General features: G+C 30.9%; 2 protein-coding genes across 4 annotated transcripts in view; one reads left to right on the forward strand and one right to left on the reverse strand.

Annotated features, from left to right (window-relative positions):
* Nucleotides 1-5: 5 nt before the first annotated feature.
* Nucleotides 6-4,695, forward strand: LOC111423707 (DREAM core complex component lin-52). Its single transcript, XM_023057008.2, has 4 exons — nucleotides 6-101; nucleotides 307-390; nucleotides 443-550; nucleotides 4,437-4,695. The coding sequence occupies exons 1-4, from the start codon at nucleotides 23-25 to the stop codon at nucleotides 4,580-4,582; spliced, it is 417 nt and encodes a 138-aa protein (XP_022912776.1). The 5' UTR covers nucleotides 6-22; the 3' UTR covers nucleotides 4,583-4,695.
* Nucleotides 4,686-21,727, reverse strand: part of LOC111423696 (echinoderm microtubule-associated protein-like 2) — a 56,746-nt gene continuing 39,704 nt past the window's right edge. For 2 of the 3 annotated variants that reach the window (XM_071199872.1, XM_071199870.1), the window contains exons 3-12: nucleotides 16,972-17,221; nucleotides 16,626-16,922; nucleotides 16,491-16,559; nucleotides 10,849-11,154; nucleotides 10,426-10,705; nucleotides 9,975-10,370; nucleotides 9,410-9,922; nucleotides 5,579-5,666; nucleotides 5,298-5,524; nucleotides 4,686-5,245 (exon numbers count right to left, since the gene is read on the reverse strand). In XM_071199872.1, coding sequence (XP_071055973.1) covers nucleotides 5,120-5,245; nucleotides 5,298-5,524; nucleotides 5,579-5,666; nucleotides 9,410-9,922; nucleotides 9,975-10,370; nucleotides 10,426-10,705; nucleotides 10,849-11,154; nucleotides 16,491-16,559; nucleotides 16,626-16,922; nucleotides 16,972-17,221 — 2,552 coding nt within the window. In that variant the 3' untranslated portion in view covers nucleotides 4,686-5,119. Of the gene's footprint in view, nucleotides 5,246-5,297; nucleotides 5,525-5,578; nucleotides 5,667-9,409; nucleotides 9,923-9,974; nucleotides 10,371-10,425; nucleotides 10,706-10,848; nucleotides 11,155-16,490; nucleotides 16,560-16,625; nucleotides 16,923-16,971; nucleotides 17,222-17,281; nucleotides 17,352-21,727 lie in introns of those variants that run through there. The other variant, XM_071199871.1, reaches the window with a different exon arrangement.

The following is a 21,727-nucleotide window of genomic DNA, read 5'->3' on the forward strand; positions in this document are numbered from 1 at the left end:
ATTTTGATTTAACGTTATTTTTATGTTGTCGTTCTCGTCGTCACCGACGGTTGGTATACATGTTACGATGGCGTCCGAGAAACCCGGGACTGTTCAACAAGGTAAACAAAAAATTTTGAATTTCTTCTTTTCATTTTCGTTTTTACAAGATTATTTTTATTACATTAAATTCTTTGTATCACATAGTTTTGTAACCGTTACTTTTTTTCTGGGTAATATTTTTATCGCTTTAGTATTTTCGAATTAAATATAACGAAGGTTACATTTGTGTGCTGTCAAATGTTGAAAATCGATTTATTCTTGCAGACGATTCTGCTTTTGAGTTAGAGACGAGCTTAATGAGCATGGAAAATATGGATAGATCGTCCCCCGAGTTGTGGCCAGAGAAAAGTAAGTAATAAATGGGGTTATTTATTCAGTTATATTTTTGTCTTTTAAATAGTTCCAGGGATGTCAGAATTTATGAATTTACTTACACCACCAAACAATAACAATGGTAAGCTTCCATATTCAAAGGAGTTCACTTCAGAGGATGAAAATTATCTACATCGTAAGTTATTTCTTTTATCTTTTTGTTTCGTATATGTGTTGAATAAGTTTATTTTAGTCAAATTAATTAAATATTAATTTATTCCATAAATTTATTTAGAAAATAAATAACAATAATCATCACATTTTTGTTCTAGGTTAGACCAATTTTACTTTGACATTCCTTTTTTAGGTTAGAAGTGTCATTTTGACATTTTAAACCATTTTATGTGACATGTCACAATTAATTTTGAGAAAATCAATAAATCAAATTCATTTTAACAGTTCAAACATTGTTATTTATCTTTTAAATAACTATTATGTTCTAAATAATTACAGTGGCTCTAAGCCAAACTTGGATAGTAGAGTAATAATACTTTCTTAAGAAAAAATATTCAAACTAAAACAGCTAGGAAGAAAAATAAATTGATTTTCAGTAATTTATTAATTGCATATTCAAAAATAAATACAAAAATTTATTCACTAATAAAAAAATAAACAAAAACAGTACAAAAACTAGCCAAACTCAGACAATAACCAATTAAGCGCTAACTTAAGGCAGCCATAAGTAAAAGTTATAAACAATTTCATATAGAAGCTTTGACAGTAGACAAGGGGAATTCCCTAATTGACTTTTTTGTATTATTCGCGCGGAAATCTAGCTTTTTATTCGAAATGTCTAAACAAAGAGGCCTATAAACTATTGAAATGAGAAAATTAATGCTTAATGAAGCCATTCTATGGTTCATGATATATAATAAAGCGTTTCAGTATCTACAATTGGGTGACAAAGAAGCCAAAGAACGCTCATAATAAAATTTTTACTGGATTTAATAAGAAAAATTAAATTTCTTAGCGCACCAAAGCTGGCTATTATTGCTGAGAATGAACTAGAGAAAAAGCTAGTTCATCAAACATGCTCCATATTGTTAATTTACATGGTAGAAAAGCGATAAGAATACCGTTAATCAGTAAAAAGAATCAAAATATATTAATATTTGCGAAACAGCACGAAAATAAAGTTTTTTATTTTTGGAAAACTGTTCTATTTACTCATGAAAGTATCATCTCAATATTTTAAAAACCAATTTACCTCATAGCATGGGGTAAACTACCTCTTAGCAGCGACTGGCGATTCTACCAAGACTTCCATTAAAAATTTATAGAATTATTTAGATAGCAAAGTTCAGAAACATGACGTTTTTAGTAAATCTGAGTTGAAAAGCGTCTTGTTGGAAGAATGAGAGAAAATTCCACCCACTTTTTCTAAAATGTTACATTTTATTAAAAATGTATGTTTTTGTACTGTTTTCGTTTATTCTTATATTTTTTTTATCACAGTGAATAAATTTTTGTATTTTGTGTTTGTTTTTTGAATCACGTTTTTAACATTTTTAATATTTTATTATTTTTTAATGTTAAAAAATGGATTAATTTAATTAATCTAGATTATTAAAAGTAAAGTTACAACCAGGCTTTGTATTAACCCTTAAACGGTCATAAATACTTAAATATCTTTAAAATATGAAATTTAAACCGACAAATATGTTTTAGGAGTTTAATTTTCCGTCGTGCCATTTCCTCATCCATTATTTTTTTATGTTTCTATCTGATTCCTCTAACTTAATCCCTCTCTACCTCAATGATTCCTTCTAAACTAAAAGACTGATAGATTAAAACACTCAGCAGCAGAAGTTTGGGTACAAAGAACTTAGAATGCTATAACTGAGAAAAAAAAATTTTCATATCGTATTATTTTGTATGTTAACAATATATAAATATAAACATTACTTAATAAAAAAAAGTCTAAACTAAAAATACTTCAAATAATGCCTATGCAAAAATCTGCGCAACGTTTTTAATAACAAAACACTTCAAAAATATATGAACCAACAATTTCGGGCCAGTGTCGTATTCTAGATGTTAGTATAAAATTAAAAGTTTGTCTTTTATTTTATATAGAATTTAAGTCTAATTAGTTTGACACTTGTCAATGTCAACTTTAATTTTATTATTATATTCGTAATCTTCATAAAATAACCTTAAAAGTGAGTCCAATCTTGACACATTTATCTCAAAAAACCAAAAAGTGCGAACTTTCAACTTTTAATTTTAACATATTTGTCAACTTCATAAAAAATCCTTTAAAATGAGTCCAAACTCGACATATTTAACTTTAATATTAATGGAAATACAATCACTTCCGGTTTGAAACGTCAACGTCAATTTTGACATATTTGTCATCTTCATTAAAAAACCTTCAAAATGAGTCCAAACATGACGCACTTATCTCAAAAAACAAAAAAGTTAGAATAAAAACATTAAACCTGAAGTTCGCAACAATGAAGATAGCAATTTAATTTTTAAATATTAATACCAACCTCAATTTTTGATTTTTTTTTATTATATTTTCGTTTTTGTGACAAATTTTAACACATTTTTTAAAAATTAAGTATATGTCAAAATGACATTGACATTTTAAACCGGAAGTTGCTTATACCTCGAGTAATATTGGAATTAAACTTATCATGTTTGGACTCATTTTAAAGGATTTTTCACGACTATTACAAATATTTCAAAATTGACGTTGACATTCTTAACCGGAAATTGATCATAACTTCATTAATATTGAAGATAAATAGGTCGTGTTTGTACTCATTTTAAAGGATTTTTAATGAAAATTATAAATATGTCAAAATTGAGGTTGACATTTTAAACCTGAAGTTAATTATCATATAATAGAAATTTAAAGCTGAAGTTAATCTAGTGTTAGTGACTTTTCCGTATTTTCTTTTTATTATTATATTCGTAATCTTCATAAAATAACCTTTAAAGTGAGTCCAAACTTGATGTATTTATCTCAAAAAAACCAAAAAGTTCGAACTATCAACTTTTAGTTTTGACATATTTGTCATCTTCAAACAAAAAAAAACAAAAAAATTAGAATAAAAAACATTAAACCCGAAGTTAGCAACAATGAAGTTAGCAATTTAATTATTAAATATTAATACCAACCTTCATTTTTGATTTTTTTTTATTATATTTTCGTTTTTGTAACAAATTTTAACACATTTTTTTAAAATATATGTCAAAATGACATTGACATTTCAAACCGGAAGTTAATACATCTCGAGTAATATTGGAATTAAACGTATCATGTTTGGACTCATTTTAAAGGATTTTTCACGACGATTATATGTCAAAATTGACGTTGACATTCTTAACCGGAAGTTGATCATAACTTCATTAATATTGAAGATAAATATGTCGTGTTTGTACTCATTTTAAAGGATTTTTAATGAAAATTACAAATATGTCAAAATTGATGTCAAATTTAACTGAAGTTAATCTAGTGTTAGTCACTTTTCCACACTTTCTTTTTATTTTTAACGTGTTTTTTGGGTCATTTCTCATTGATTTAAAAAAAACCGTCGATTTTTAAGTTTGCCAAGTTTCTTAATATTTCTTTTGCTAAAAAAGAGCGTTCTTAAATTTTAATCCGTACTGATTTCGACTTTGATATGTGATCTTTTTAACAAAACGATGAGAGATGTTAATCTATTTGTAGATTTTTACATGAATCATCATTTTGTCTCTCGTTTTAGTGATTAAGAAACACCCTGTATGCCCTCTGTACTTGTGATAGCTATCATCAATGTTCTGTGATAAAAATGGAGAGGCACCAAATAATTTTCAATAGTTTGAGCTTGTCTATTCTGAGAACATTATCTCAACATTATTTAATATCAAGATAGGTCATTATTAACATATTAACATACAGAATAAATATGACTTGAAGTTTATTGTATTAGATTATCACTATTTTTTTTGTGATTAAAGCATTCTAACTTTGTTGTACCCAGACTTTTTTTTGCTGAGTGTAGCTAAAGAAGTTTCTTTTTTTGTAGAATTAGCTTCACTTCCTACAGCAGCTGTTATAGCAAAAGTAAAAGAACTTCATGATATGGCTTATCAATTAGGACTAGAGGAATCGAAGGAAATGACGAGAGGGAAATATTTAAATATATTTAGTAGAGGTAGAAATAGAAAATAATTCGTGAATCAAAATTAATTTTTAAGTACAAATTAATCTTAAATATTTTTAAAGGAAAGTTACTATTAATTTTGATGGAAATATTTGAATAAACAAAAAACAATTTTCTTGCATAGGAATGTTTTTATTATTTTATCACATGTATGAAATACGAATTAGACATTACAAAAAAATATATTTGTGTTAAACGTTTAGACACACAACAGACGTTATTTTTGAAAACATTTTTGTAACACTATGTAGCAAATTGTGTTCTTACCTTTCTAAAAGAATCGAATCCTATAGAAACGTTTAAATATTAGAACGTGGACTAGACCGAATATTAAAAATGTTATATTCAGCTGATAAACAGTAAACACTTAATTCTAGGAAATTACAAAAAAAAATAGGAATTGACGTGATAATAAATAAAGAGATTAATCCATTTTAATTCCTAATCAAAGATATGCTAGTCATTGTAACTTAAAACTATCCTAAATCAGGCATCAGCGTGAACTTGATTAATTAACATCTAAACAAAATCAAATTCTTAGATATTTATGAAACCGTCCATTGTAAAACGCTTGTATCTTTTCCGCCAACGCTAATCAATCTTGTATCGTCATGAAGAAACGCCACGTTTGTTACATGACTGCTATGACCACCATAAACATGACTTAATGACTAAAAAATGTAACAAATAATTTTAGGTATAATCAAATTATTAATTACTTACTTTTGGTTGTATAACCGGGTAAGAATACAACTTAACCTTCCCAAAATCATCAGCTGTAACCATTAAAGTCCTATCATGACTCCTATCGCATGCATTTACATCTGAACCATCAGCATTTTCAGGCCAAATTCCTACAGTTGAGAACGATATTGTACAAGTATTTGTAGCCCAATCAACGTCGCGAATTGCGTTTACTTGCGTTATTTGGCGACAAGTTGTTGCATTCCCTACAATAAAAATATAATTCAATTTTTTTAATTAAATCTATATTACAAACATACAATATAAGACTTCATAATCTCCAGAATTGCTCCTTATAATTTGACTATCTGATGACCAATCAATGTGGGTTACAAAACTGGAATGTCCCTGCAAAATAATTTATTAGTTTATGGGAAATTTGTATTAAAAATTTTTTAATTTAAAAAAGAATGGATATAAAATGAATTTTACCCCATTTCCTTTTGGACCCTTTATGATAGCGTGATATGGTGAGAGAAGAAGATAAAGTGATTAATTTTTTTCTTGAAATAGAGAAACTTTAGTTTGACACTTGTCAATGTCAACTTTAATTTTATTATTATATTCGTAATCTTCATAAAATAACCTTAAATGTGAGTCCAATCTTGACGCATTCATCTCAAAACACCAAAAAGTTCGAACTTTCAACTTTTAATTTTAACATATTTGTCAAAAAAAATCCTTTAAAATGAGTCCAAACTCGACATATTTAACTTTAATATTAATGGGGATACAATCACTTCCGGTTTGAAACGTCAACGTCAATTTTGACATATTTGTCATCTTCATTAAAAAACCTTTAAAATGAGTCCAAAGATGACGCACTTAACTCAAAAAACAAAAAAGTTAAAATAAAAAACATTAAACCTGAAGTTAGCAATTTAATTTTTAAATCTTAATACCAACCTTTATTTTTAATTTTTTTTATTATATTTTCGTTTTTGTGACAAATTTTAACACATTTTTTAAAAATTAAGAATATGTCAAAATGACATTGACATTTTAAAGCTGAAGTTAATTATCATAATAGAAGTTTAAAACTGAAGTTAATCTAGTGCTAGTTACTTTTCCGCATTTTCTTTTTATTATTATATTATATTATAATTAATAATAATTATAATTATATTATAATTAATAATAATTATAATTATATTATAATTAATAATAATTATAATTATATTATAATTAATAATAATTATAATTATATTATAATTAATAATAATTATAATTATATTATAATTTTAACACATTTTATAAAAATTATGAGTATGTCAAAATGACATTGACATTTCAAACCGGAAGTTGATTATAACTTCATTAATATTGAAGATAAATATGTCGTCTTTGTACTCATTTTAAAGGATTTTTAATGAAGATTACAAATATGTCAAATTTGAGGTTGACATTTTAAACCTGAAGTTAATTATCATAATAGAAGTTTAAAACTGAAGTTAATCTAGTGCTAGTCACTTTTCCGCATTTTCTTTTTATTATTATATTATATTATAATTAATAATAATTATATTATAATTTTAACACATTTTATAAAAATTATGAGTATGTCAAAATGACATTGACATTTCAAACCGGAAGTTGATTATAACTTCATTAATATTGAAGATAAATAGGTCGTCTTTGTACTCATTTTAAAGGATTTTTAATGAAGATTACAAATATGTCAAAATTGAGGTTGACATTTTAAACCTGAAGTTAATTATCATAATAGAAGTTTAAAACTGAAGTTAATCTAGTGCTAGTCACTTTTCCGCATTTTCTTTTTATTATTATATTATATTATAATTAATAATAATTATAATTATATTATAATTAATAATAATTATAATTATATTATAATTTTAACACATTTTATAAAAATTATGAGTATGTCAAAATGACATTGACATTTCAAACCGGAAGTTGATTATAACTTCATTAATATTGAAGATAAATATGTCGTCTTTGTACTCATTTTAAAGGATTTTTAATGAAGATTACAAATATGTCAAAATTGAGGTTGACATTTTAAACCTGAAGTTAATTATCATAATAGAAGTTTAAAACTGAAGTTAATCTAGTGCTAGTCACTTTTCCGCATTTTCTTTTTATTATTATATTATATTATAATTAATAATAATTATATTATAATTTTAACACATTTTATAAAAATTATGAATATGTCAAAATGACATTGACATTTCAAACCGGAAGTTGCTTATATCTTGATTAATATTGGAATTAAACGTATCATCTTTGGACTCATTTTAAAGGATCTTTCACGACGATTACAAATATGTCAAAATTGACGTTGACATTCTTAACCGGAAGTTGATCATAACTTCATTAATATTGAAGATAAATATGTCGTGTTTGTACTCATTTTAAAGGATTTTTAATGAAAATTACATAATTAAAAAATTTTTAATTAAAAAAAAAAAATGGATATAAAATGAATTTTACCCCATTTCCTTTTGGACCCTTTATGATAGCGTGATATGGTGAGAGAAGAAGATAAAGTGATTAATTTTTTTTTGAAATAGAGAAAGATTTAACATACCATGCACTTCCCAACTTTATACCTCGAGTAATATTGGAATTAAACTTATCATGTTTGGACTCATTTTAAAGGATTTTTCACGACGATTATATGTCAAAATTGATGTTGACATTTTTAACCGGAAGTTGACTATAACTTCATTAATATTGAAGATAAATATGTCGTCTTTGTACTCATTTTAAAGGATTTTTAATGAAGATTACAAATATGTCAAAATTGAGGTTGACATTTTAAACCTGAAGTTAATTATCATAATAGAAGTTTAAAACTGAAGTTAATCTAGTGCTAGTCACTTTTCCGTATTTTCTTTTTATTATTATATTATATTATAATTAATAATAATTATAATTATATTATAATTTTAACACATTTTATAAAAATTATGAGTATGTCAAAATGACATTGACATTTCAAACCGGAAGTTGCTTATATCTTGATTAATATTGGAATTAAACGTATCATGTTTGGACTTATTTTAAAGGATTTTTCACGACGATTACAAATATGTCAAAATTGACGTTGACATTCTTAACCGGAAGTTGATCATAACTTCATTAATATTGAAGATAAATATGTCGTGTTTGTACTCATTTTAAAGGATTTTTAATGAAAATTACATAATTAAAAAATTTTTAATTAAAAAAAAAATGGATATAAAATGAATTTTACCCCATTTCCTTTTGGACCCTTTATAATATTGTGATATGGTGAGAGAAGAAGATAAAGTGATTAATTTTTTTTTTGAAATAGAGAAAGATTTAACATACCATGCACTTCCCAACTTTATACCTCGAGTAATATTCGAATTAAACTTATCATGTTTGGACTCATTTTAAAGGATTTTTCACGACGATTATATGTCAAAATTGATGTTGACATTCTTAACCGGAAGTTGATTATAACTTCATTAATATTGAAGATAAATATGTCGTCTTTGTACTCATTTTAAAGGATTTTTAATGAAGATTACAAATATGTCAAAATTGAGGTTGACATTTTAAACCTGAAGTTAATTATCACAATAGAAGTTTAAAACTGAAGTTAATCTAGTGCTAGTCACTTTTCCGCATTTTCTTTTTATTATTATATTATATTATTAATAATAATTATAATTATATTATAATTTTAACACATTTTATAAAAATTATGAATATGTCAAAATGACATTGACATTTCAAACCGGAAGTTGCTTATATCTTGATTAATATTGGAATTAAACGTATCATGTTTGGACTCATTTTAAAGGATCTTTCACGCCGATTACAAATATGTCAAAATTGACGTTGACATTCTTAACCGGAAGTCGATCATAACTTCATTAATATTGAAGATAAATATGTCGTGTTTGTACTCATTTTAAAGGATTTTTAATGAAAATTACATAATTAAAAAATTTTTAATTAAAAAAAAATGGATATAAAATGAATTTTACCCCATTTCCTTTTGGACCCTTTATAATAGCGGGATATGGTGAGAGAAGAAGATAAAGTGATTAAATTTTTTTTTAAATTGAGAAAGAAAAAAAATTTTAACATACCATGCACTTCCCAACTTTACTACATCGAATTCCTCCATCATTAACTTGATATATATAAATATGATTATCTCTTGACCCAATAGCAACCAAATTTCCATCTGGAGAATATTGAATAACCTGGATGGGTTCAACTCCATCTTGGTGTTGCCCCAAAAGCTCTCTAGTTTGAGTGTCAAAAACCATCCAACGCCCATTTACACAACCAACAGCCACAACGGTCCCATCAGCAGAAAAAGCAACGCTTTGGGCTTGTTCCCCAATATCTTTACTCCATAATATGCTATGTGACATCGAATCCCACATTTGGAGTAATTTATCTTGACCGGCAGTAACGAATTGGGGGATCGTTGGGTGAGCTGAAAGTGCCCAAAGTTCGTCTGCGTGCCCTAAAATAATTGGTTGGAACCCTATGCTGTTGTTCCCAATTAATATGCAATTTCTGGTGGTGCCTAAAAGGAGTTGGGAACCTCTTCCTTCGGATATTACACGAATCCCTCCAAAGTGACCTTCAATCTAAAATATTTTTTTTTAATTTTAATTAGATAATTTATTTTTCGTTATTTACTTGTATATCATCTTCAACTTTTTTCATATTCGAATCGAGATGTTGAACTCTCCCATCTTTCCCCCCGCCTGTTACAACACTCCCATCTTTTAAAACGCAAAGTGTAAAAATGGAACCTTCATGTAAATTCTTAACGAATTTTTGGATCGTATTCGTTCCCCTTCCCCAAATCGCCAAATTTCCGTTTGAATCTCCCGTAATAACATCTCCAGATTGAAGGAAAGCCACGCAAGTGACGTACTTTGGTTTATCGCGAGTTTCAAAAATCCCCATTCGCTTATAAAGAGTCCCATTAACATCTAAAGTCCAAAAACCAATATGGGATTTTCCACACGTTACTATTGTATTTCTGTCTAATGGATGAAACTCGGCTGCTACAATTGTATCAACAGAACACTAAAAAGAATAAACGAAGTAGAAAAAAAGTTTCTTTTTAAATTAATCATCATACTTTTGTTTCTGTAATTTTATATCCTTGATCACCTTTTTGCCAATCCCAAACTGAAATTGTATGATCATTCGAATCATCAATAGCAACAAGTAAAGAACCCCCATCAGTTTTACTAAACGATAAACAACAAACTGAATGAATAAAATCGTTCATTCCAATAATCGCTTGGGTATGAAGCGAAACCGAGTTCCAAATTCTAATGTGTGGTCTTGCTGTTGATTTATCATGACCTGCACATTGACCGCTTGCAATCAAAAGTTTATTTGGATGAATAGCCAAACTAAAAAAAAATCGATTATGTTAAAAATTACGTTTTAATCTCTTTCATTAATCAAAATTGTTGTAACCGTGACCTTTTTCGAAATCCATTACCACGCCCTGCGGAATACAAAAACAAATCGATACAAATGGCTTCCACTTTACCTTTTAACATCGTCCGTGTGACCCAAATAATGCCTCTGACATTGTTCCTCTTGGTTGTAAAGTACCACGACCGCCGCAACGAAATACACCATTTCCCCAGTTGGTAAGAAATAAAGATTCGACCTGCAATCTCTTCCTCTATATCCATAAGCCCAATCCAATTTTAATCTTTGCGATGGGGCTGTTTCAACTTTTAACATATCGTAAGTGTCTGCAATATCTGATGGTGCTGGAAGGTGAATTGGTCGACCTCTCATAAAGATTTTTATGGTTTGGTCTTCTTCGTTGTAAGAAGAATCTTTGGTGCTAAAATTAAATTAAATAATTAATGTTGTGTTTATTGTGACCTCGTTGTTAGCGTGATGTTAATCAATGTTAATGTACACATTTGAATAATTAATGCTGAATGTAGAGGTGAAATTAAAATATAATGGATAGGAGTGGATCGATGGTTTTGGGGACCAATGCTATTTGGAACACTTAGAATTTACGATTAACTAAGAGATAATATCAAAAATTCTTTATAAAATTATTCTGATCTAAAGATTTGTAAGAATTAGGAATTGATTGTTATCAGAACCAATGAAGTTTTTGTTCTTCACAACAATTGGTGCAGTCTAAGTAGTAATGTATGGGTTTGAACACTAATTGACCAGGGAAACAAATTAAACATGTTTGAAAGAAAAATGATTTGTAAAATATATGGAGTGAATTGTACCAAATATACAGGATGTCCCGAAACTGAACGTCAAACGGGCACCGGGTGAGAGGCCAACCCATACCTGTTCTGGTAAAAATGAGAAAAAAAATCCATGTCTCTTAGGCCCACTTTTACCATCCTCCTGATAAACTATCTAGAGGATAGTTGCCATGGTTACGGCGGTTTTAAGCGCTCTCATTGGCTAAGAATTGGATTTATCTATCGGATAAATTTATCAGGAGGTGGTAAAAGTGGGCCTTAGTTAAGTAGTAATAGACATACTTTTGAAAATGTTAAAAATGATTTTTTAATAACCTATTCCTAAAAGTCGTTAGTTTTGCAAAAAAATATATTAATTTGATTGAGTTAAGGTTGAAAGAATTTATGTCTATCAAGTTTGACACACGATTTCTAAAAAAAGGAGTAGTACAACACCCTTTGCAAGTAATTTTAAAAGATGGCCTGTTTAGTCAAGTTTCCAAAATGGTACACTTGCCATTTTTCTTGTCATAAAAAATATTATTGCCTGTTTTTCTGCAAAAAACACATTATATAAAGAATTCATACTTTTGTATGTTATTTTTATTTACTTTTTATTTCCTCTTAACTTTGTTAGAAGATGTGCCAGTCAATATCTACGAACTACAAAATGTGGTTTCAACAAGATGGTCTTGCAAAAAGACTCTTTCAAATAAGGTTAATCTAAAGACAAAATTAAACAAACAAATTTATTTATTATTAACTTTATAGCATTATTTTCTTAATGCTTAAATTATTTACCGTCGGCACTAATACAAGCTCTGCATCGTCACAGAAAAGATCTTTTTACTAGTTGTGCTCTTTGCATTTATTTCTTCTGCTGCTGTATAAATATTGTAGCTCAGTTCGTCAAGATTTTCAATCGGTTTTTAATACACTGTTTTCTTTTATGCAATCCTAATAAGAAAATCAAAGGGATTTAGACCCAATCCATCTTTCTGGGTATTCTGTATGTAATCCCATACAGGACAAGCATAATGAGCTGGGAACCATCTTGTTGAAACCACATTTCTCTGTAGATATTGAGTGGCACATCTTCTAACAAAGTTGTTAAATCATTTTGGTGGAAATACAAATAACATACAAAATTATGAATTTTTTAAATAACGCGTTTTTGCAGATAAACAGGCAATCATATTTTTAGGAAAAGAAAAATGGCAAGTGTTATACCATTTTGAAATCTTGACTAAACAGGCCATCTTTTAAAATAATCTGTATATCCGAAAGGCATAAAACACATGACAGGACACATGATGAAGTGAGAGGGAGAAGATCCGACTAGAAGAATACACATATATCAGTAAAGACTAGTGGGAGATGTGGGCTGAGGAGAGCCAAGGAGAGAGATGTAAGAAGGATTGGAGTTGAACCTGTTGGAGTATAACTCTAGAGGATGTCAAAACCTAGAATGACTTGTAGAGATGATATTTACCCAAACAAATCTTCTCAAGTAGTTCTACTAGCAAGGAATTTTAATAGTAGTAACATACTCCACGAAATTCTCGTTTACAAATATGAGCAAGACGAACTCCTCATTAGAACACGCGGCTGAAAGATACGCTAAGTAAGCGCTGTTACGCAGCAGTTTAGTAAATATCTCAGCATAAGTAATCTGCGCTTAGTTTGTCAGCGGTTGTGAAATTCTAGGTTAGGATTAACATTTTTTGTTTTTCCCCTTTAATTTTGAAAACTGATAAAACTGTATAAAAATGAATATTGTTAATGCAGAAACGCGTCATCCACTATCTCTTGTAATAGCACAAAATTTTCAAAAATATTGTTGTGCGCCACAGTTTTAGGTTATGCAGAACTGCTAATTCTCAATTACTTGTTCAGCCGATTTCGTTCCGCTGTATTAAAGCTCATACAACTAGCTGACTGATTTAAGTCAACTGTTGACACCTGCTGAACGTACCCAATGATACAGATTCATCGAACCATTAACCATAGAATTCACGACTTATAAGGAGAAAAGGCGACGTTAAAAATACACCTATGATGAAATACAAAGGTTATTAACTTCATCCTTCTGCTAAACTATGTAGGGGATGGTTACCATGGTTACGGCGGTTTTAAGAACTCTCATTAAGGGATTTCGTCCATGGGATAAATTTATCGGTAGGTGGCAAAAGTGTGCTCAAAGGCGTCAAACGTAACAAGATGCAAAATAGATAGCTGGGAGCGCAAACATTATCATGCTGAAGAAGTCAAACCGGGATTCTGCTTTTTTAACTCCCAGTTTGCTTTTGGAAATAGAATCAAGCTCGCTGGAAAAGTAATAATTGCAAACAAGAGAAGAGGGAAACTAAAAATTGATGTATTTTTGCGCTCCGAATCCCGAATGATAAGAAACTACTACACGAACAATACTAGGGACGACCATAAATAATTTTTCATTTTAATAATCTCGGCTCTAAGTATTGTTCATGATATTTGGACTGGCCGATGAATCTATTTTGAATATCAGTTGTAATAATAATGGCTTGCAAAAAACCTCTACCCCTAGGTTAATGCAGGAATATTCCGACATGACTTACAGTAAAATGTTAAGATTCAACGCTTAGACAAGTTAAGCATATCATGAGAATTGAAATCTGCTGCAAATTTGTAACAATAACCGTTATTGATAGTTTATTGTATAATGGAGCAAGCAAATTTATATATTTGAATTGACTTAACTTTGTTGATATTTTGGACTTAAAGTGCCCTTGAATGGCCATAGTTACGAAACTACTATTTACTTGCACTATCCCACATAAAATGCAACATATCTTAATAGTACAGGCATTGGGTAATTTTGCAAAGGGAAAGTTTTGCTTGGAAAAAGGTGACATCCTTATGTAAGGTTAACCCAATACTTTCTAGTTCTAGGTATAGTGTTAGTTCTAGTTTTACACTATAGCTTTGTTCGTTGGGACTGCACTACTCTGCACGACATGGCGCTCGTATGACGTCATAGTACAATGAAGTGTAAGTCAGTGCAATGTCATGTCAACTTAGTGCAGGTCAGAAAAGTGTATAAATCGTGGTCGCAACGAACAGATTTTTATAAAAAAAAGTGTATAATATTTGAAATGGACGAACAGGAGATTGTCAGCGAAATACTCGTGGAAATTTAAATACTAATTTTCGAATTCTGTACTCTGTTTGAGACAAATTTTCTTGGTCATTTCCCTCCAAAATACTATAAGGACTTAGCCTTACAAGTTTCTGATGAAAAAATTCTTGTTCTTCAACACCACAATGACAAGGAGCATTATCAATGACTAAAACCGAGCATTACCTATCTTGAGCTCTCCTTAAGCATTGGCGTATTCACTTTAAAGCGCAAGCAAATTTCTTATGTATTCAGATGTTTTTGTATACACTTCGACTGTGTTGGTTCTTTCCGGTTCAAAACGTATTTGTTTTAATGTAAAATGAGACCATCAAGGTGTAGTCATTTTGGTGTTTCTTGCACCTGCTTAAGTATGATTCTAGGATTTTCTTCAACTTTAAGTTCAATAAAACGGTGATGTTCATCTGTAATTTTCCTTCTCTTCTTTTTGATTTTTTACTCATCTCAACTGTTTTTTTTGCAACGCCAACAATTTCAGCTAAAGTGCACCAGATACAATTCGTATTGTAAATGGCACAAATTTGGCGTTTTACGTTTGCTGCAAAGGATTTTGATTGAGGATTTTGATTAATGCCATTTTGAGTCTGATTAGTGCCAATTTGAACTTGAAATGGTATATATAGAACTAACACAAGACCTAGAACTAGAATCATTCGGGTTTAGCCGTCTTGAAAGACGTGTGGCTAAATCCGAATGTTTCTAGTTCTCGGTCTAGTGTTAGTTTTAATACTGTACTAGCACTATCACTAGAATTAACATTAGAACTAGAAATATTCAGACATGTTGCATTTTATGTGGGACAAAGTAAATAGATACACCCTGATTTCATTTATATTGCATTTTAAGTGAATTTCACTCTATATCACAGAATATCATAAGTATTTAGGATGTTAGATGTCAAAAATAAAGTAAAACGCAATAAATAACTCTCCTGTTATATAAATCTTATTCACAGATAAAAAAAAGGAGTTTCTTTTTTTGTTAAAACCCACCGAACTGGAAACCATCATTCAACAATTTTACTTTGTTATACAAAATAGCAATCTTTATTTTTAGAACTAAATACCTATATAAAAATATAAACCAAAGTTTTAATAACCGAGATTTTTAAACATTAACTTTCTATTTTACATCACGTTTTAAGATGAGGAAATTTTTTAAGGGAAATTGTGCAATGTCATAATTCACAATATTTATAAATTGATAAAATCATTTACTTAGCAATTTTTTTAATAATTAATTTGTAATAGTTTGGACTTACCCAACCATTTTTTTTGTTATTTAAAAAACCCGACTACAGATTTCTCAGAACTTTCAAGGTTTAATTTTAGCTCGATACGAGCGGATCGGCTGCTCGCGTTAAACTGGCTGGTTTCTCGTTTTCTACACTAACTTATAACCATATAGGTCAAAGTAATTCGTTTATTGAGCGCACAATAAATGAAATAAATACTTATAATAATTTACAATAATAACGTTTTGTTATTTCAGACTTTTTTATCATGAAGTATTATTTTTGCTTATCATTTGTGGTATTTGATAAAAAAATAAGGGGAGATAAATGATAAATAATCATATAACAAGAAAAAAATGTTTTTTTCTTGTCAAACAATTTTTGTTTATATTGAATGATTCAACAGGAGATGATAACAATGATGTAATGTGTTTATTTTTAAGACAAGTGGTCCTTCGAAAAGAATTACACTTTTCGCCCACAAAAGGTGCTTGTTAAGGAAGCTAAATCTATAAATCACCTTTTTAAAAATAAATAAATAAATTACCTACCCATGTTTAACATTTGGCGAAGGTTGATTGTTTTTGGTGAAAAGATTAAGAAATGATTTGTTGGAAAATCTAAAAAGAACAAAAAAAAAAAAGAAAACAAAATAAAAATAAAAAAAAATAAATAAAAAGTCTTACTTTGATTGTGGACTTGGTAATGAATTAACTTGATTAAAATCTCCAGTAGAACTCCACCTCTTATGTAAAGCTGAAGTGCCATTAGTGTTTTGAGGACTTGTAATCACCGGAGGCCTTCTTGTTAAAGGCAGTGGTGTAGCACGCGGTGAAGGCGAAGGAATTGGAGAAACGCTACTCGAACTTTGACTGTCACTATGTAAAGAACCAGTTGATTGGTAATGAACAGCCCTTCGTTGGGGCAAAGACGAACCACCATACGTTCGATTTTGTTGATTTTGACGAGATTCATTTTGCAATCTAAATTAATAAAATTAAAATTACACAATATTTTAAGTACAAATTTTACCTTGCTGGTGGTCCAGTATAACTTTGAGGTCTTAATCGAAGTTCTTTCCCATTACCATTTCTAATTGGAGTTGTTGGCATTTGAGAAATGGGTTGTGATAAACGCATACCCTCGACAACATTGAGGCGGCGCAAAACCTCGGCGAGGGTCGCTTTAAGGCATACAAGTTCATCTGCTTGTTCAAGAACACGTCTTTCTAGGTCAGCAACGCGACCCGCAACACCTCTACTTTCAGTTTCCAACATTTCATCTGCAACAAAAAATTATTAATTATTAAACAAAATTTAAATTGAAAGGATATTCTTCTTACTATAAACATTCATCAAATGCATATTATTTTGAATGGCAGTTTTATACAAACTCATTTTTGTTGATCTTAATAAGAACAAAAAACCGAAGAGAAAAAATAATTTAGGAAGATGAACATTTTGGATGGCATGGTTTTGGTTTAATAAACACGAGGGATATGAATACGAAATTGCAGAGGCTATCGTGATACCGATTATAAAAAGGTCGTGAACTCAGCTTTGTGATTGAAATGTTTATTTTTGGGTGGAAGTTGATTTAAATAGAATTTGATTCTATTAAGGTTTTAAAACAAATTGATGTTTTAAAAATAAATTTGAACGTAACAAATTAGTTTTTAATGATTAAATTAAAAAAAAAATGTATTAATGATTTATATTGACATATTTTTTTGATTACAAATTAATATTTTCTAATGATTCTAAAAGTTACTAACAAAATAAATTTGGTTAGATGACCAATATAGTGTATCGTGTTAGATGAGTTGCCTATAAAAACATTTTTTGAATACTTCCCTATCATCCACACACTTTGTGGCACAACAAAACAGGAAAGATCAATAGGGGCAATAACATAAAATCAAGAAAAACTTTTGATGATTGAGTTAACCAATATAGCATGATTCGCATTCATTGAACAGAACATATCTTATATTGAAGCTAAATCACCATATTAAAGATAACTTCAAGTCTTTGATTATATATAATATGGATTGAGCTAACTGAATATATCTACTAACAAACATTTTGTTCAAGGTGAATAGACGCAGATGGAAAGCGATAATGTGAAAGTGTAACAAAGATAGATATATTATATGTCACGCTTCTATATCTATCTCACTTCTATCAGTACACCCATTATATGGCAGTACGCTTCTATGTCTATCTCGGTTCGATCACCTTGCGCAAGCTATCTCTCTCGTTGGCTCAATCCATATTATATATAATCTAAGCTTCAAGTAGATAAATAGAAAACCTAAGAATACAAATAACATATATAGATGGGACAAGATAGACTAGTGAAAAGGACCAGAATAAATCGCCTCTAGGTAAATGAAGTCTAGGGCGACCAAGGAAAAGATGGAGCGACAATTTGCGCACAGAATAGAGTGGAGAAAGAAGAAGAAGAAGAAGTTCTGTTTATAAACGATCATGAATGATGGCGGAATTATGGATTGACAGAAGTAAATATTTCTCCGCAAATATGGGGGTTGGTTTGAAAGTGAGTTTTGAAAGAACCTATCGAGGTTCTGAAGGGAGAGTTATCAAACTCAAAATGCGATAGTCTGGCAGCCATGGGACATCTGATTTACGACATGTGCGATGTAAATGCCAAACTGTGGTTTTTAACTCTAATACTTTGCGCCTTCTTGATAAGTATTGTCCACAGAGGGAATTTGTCCCCCACACCTTGGATCACTTATAATATTAAACGCATGATGAGACTGAGAGACGCGGCCTTGAAACGTTATCGGAGATCTGGAAGAGCTTCGCATCATGAGTACTATAAGTCACTAAGGAATGAAACGACCAGAGCTGTCAGCAGAGAAAAAAGGCCTATTTTAAGTACCAGTGTGACAGACATCATAATAACAAAAAGCGTGTTTGGTCAGAAATCAAAAAACTTAATATTTCAAACAGGGAGTATACAACTTTACCTCCTGCTCTGAGAGACCCGAACCTTCTTAACTCTGAGTTCGTCTTGCCTCAGCCTCAATTACTGGACGACACGATCATTGAGGATGCGTTTCGAGCACGTTTCCGAAGTTGAGATTCTTCGCGCCTTCTCTTCTATCAGGGGCACTGCTACGGGTGCTGATGGACTGAACTCAAAATGTCTGGATGTATTTTTCCCGTCGGCCGTTGAATATGTTACTCATGTCTTTAATGCGTGCATAGATACTTGTACTTTTCTTGAAGTATAGAAGGAGTCACTTGTGATACCCATACCGAAAAGAAACCCAGCGTATGAGGCGCTATGCTGATTTTCTGTTTGGGCAGCAGTGTTCGCAATACCTGTAAATCTCTTAATAGTCACAGATCTTGCTTTTGCGTTTGAATGTTTTTGTAATCTTTTTGTTCTACCTAAATTTGTTCTTAATTTCTGGGGAACCCTTTCGAGTACTGACATGGTATCGATAGCGACTTGTTGTGGCCTTTGGTAGTATTCACCTAAGTATTATATGTTAAAACTTGGTAGTTAAAACTCTTGTTTTGTTTATAGCTTTATACCGTTGTCGCGATTCTTTTTTTTATATTTAACACGCTATACTGTCTTTTTCTCTTTATATACTTTATGGTGAGGTGGAAGAACAATATATATTGAACCTCACCATAAGATTGATCAGTTGTTTATTGGAAACCATTTTTAGTTGTTTATTCTGAAGTGTAGTACATTGTGATCAATAAATATTATTATTATTATTATGTAAAGGATTTGAGACCGATCAGCATTCTACCTACTTTAGCGAAGATATTTGAGAAATTGTTGGAGACTCAGCTCCGTCGTCATATTAACACTTAACTTGTTGCCTCGCTATCAGTCAGGTTTTAGACCGGGATATGGATGCCACTGCGCTGACTTGCGCGATTGATGATATTCATGCGCTGATTTGCTCATATTTGGCCAATCGCAGACAGCGAGTTGTTGTTGATCGTGTTGACCATTTGGATTCTCTGGATGTCACGTGTGGAGTTCCCCAGGGTGCTATCCTATCACCAATTCTGTTCGCTTTATATACCTATGACCTACCAAACCATCTTCTGGGATGCAACTACCACCAGTACGCCGACGACACTCAGATATGCAGATCCTTCTATCCACAAGATAGAAGGTGCTGAGAGTGGTATCAATTCTACTTTGGAGGCTTTGTTTAAATACACAAAACGACACTGTCTTGTGCTGAACCCAACGAAATCACAAGCTATTTCAAGGTTCAGTCATTTGTGTCACCATATCAGCATGGGTTTATCAAGCGTCGTTCGACCATTACCAACCTCGCGGTGGTTACTGAGGTAATTTGTGAATCTTTGGTCAGGTAGATGTGGTATACACTGATTTTTCTAAAGCATTCGACATGATTCATCATGACGTCCTCTTGTATAAACTTAGTGCTTTTTGGCTTATCTCCTAAGTTTATGAAACAATTTGCCTCTTACCTATCGGGTCGTATAAATTATGTGTATTACAACGGTTATGCGTCTATGGAGTTTACGGCTAGGTCTGGTGTTCCTCAGGGCTCAAATCTAGGCCCCCTACTATTTGTTATCTTCTTGAATTACCTTCTAGACAAATTTTCATCAAGCGTACTAGCTTATGCGGATGATCTGAAACTATTCCGACCTATTTTTGCGGACCGTGATGTTGTCAGTCTTCAGTCGGATTTGGACGTCTTGGTGGAATGGTGTAACCGTTATCAGCTAAAGATTGATGCAAATAAATGCGGTGCAGTTAGTTTTACACGCAAGCTGTCTCCTCTTCCATCTTCTTATTATATAGAAGGTGTTCTTCTTGAGTAACTTTTGACCGCAAATTGTCTTTTGTACCTCACATCGAAAATGTTGCATCTTCTGCAGCGAGGATGTTGGACCGTTGTATTGTCCAAATTGGAATATGGCTCTGTAATTTGGTCGCCACATTATGTGTGTCATAGACTTATATTGGAGAGAATTCAGAGGAGATTTCTCAAATATTTGTCTCTACGCCTGGACGGATCATACCCGGATCGTGGAATGGATTACGCATCCCTGCTGCGGCGTCACAATTTTTCTGCACTAGACGTAAGAAGAGATGACCAGTGCATCAAGTTTTTGCAGAAGTTAGTGCAAGGTGAGTTGGATTGTGGTTGGTTGTTGTCGCGGATCATCTTCGCGGTGCCTATGCGTGCAACACGTAGTACAAATCAGTTTTATTTGAGGAATTGCAGATCCAATGTTTTAGCCAACTCCCCGGTGCAGAGGATGTGTAAACTAACTAACAATCAATAATAGTGTAAGAGTGTTTATGTGAATTATATTTGTTTTATGGCATGTGTTATTTCTTATTTTCTTTTTCTTGTAATATTGTCCTGTAATTGATCTTTGTTGGGCAATAAAGTGAATTATTATTATTATTCTGTTCGGACCGACACTTGGCCGTGTCTGTGCCTATCCCGTTTTTCGATTGTGTTAAGGATCTCGGTCTCTTTCTGGACAAGAGTCTGCGTTTTGTTAAGAATACCTCTTACTTAATAAGTGAGTCATACAGCGCTCTTAAGTCCATATTTCATCAGCAGCATGTTTTCTCCAAGTCTTGTAAGGTCATGCTGTGTGAATCTTTAGTGCTTAGCAACTTGAACTACTTGGACACGGTCTATGGTGAGGTTTTGTATAGAAGGGATAAAGACAGATTACAAAAAGTGCAGAATGAATTCCTGTCTTAGAATGATTTACGGAATTCGACGTCCTCACCG

Source organism: Onthophagus taurus, chromosome 11 (assembly GCF_036711975.1).
Source record: "Onthophagus taurus isolate NC chromosome 11, IU_Otau_3.0, whole genome shotgun sequence".
Lineage (NCBI taxonomy): Eukaryota > Metazoa > Arthropoda > Insecta > Coleoptera > Scarabaeidae > Onthophagus > Onthophagus taurus.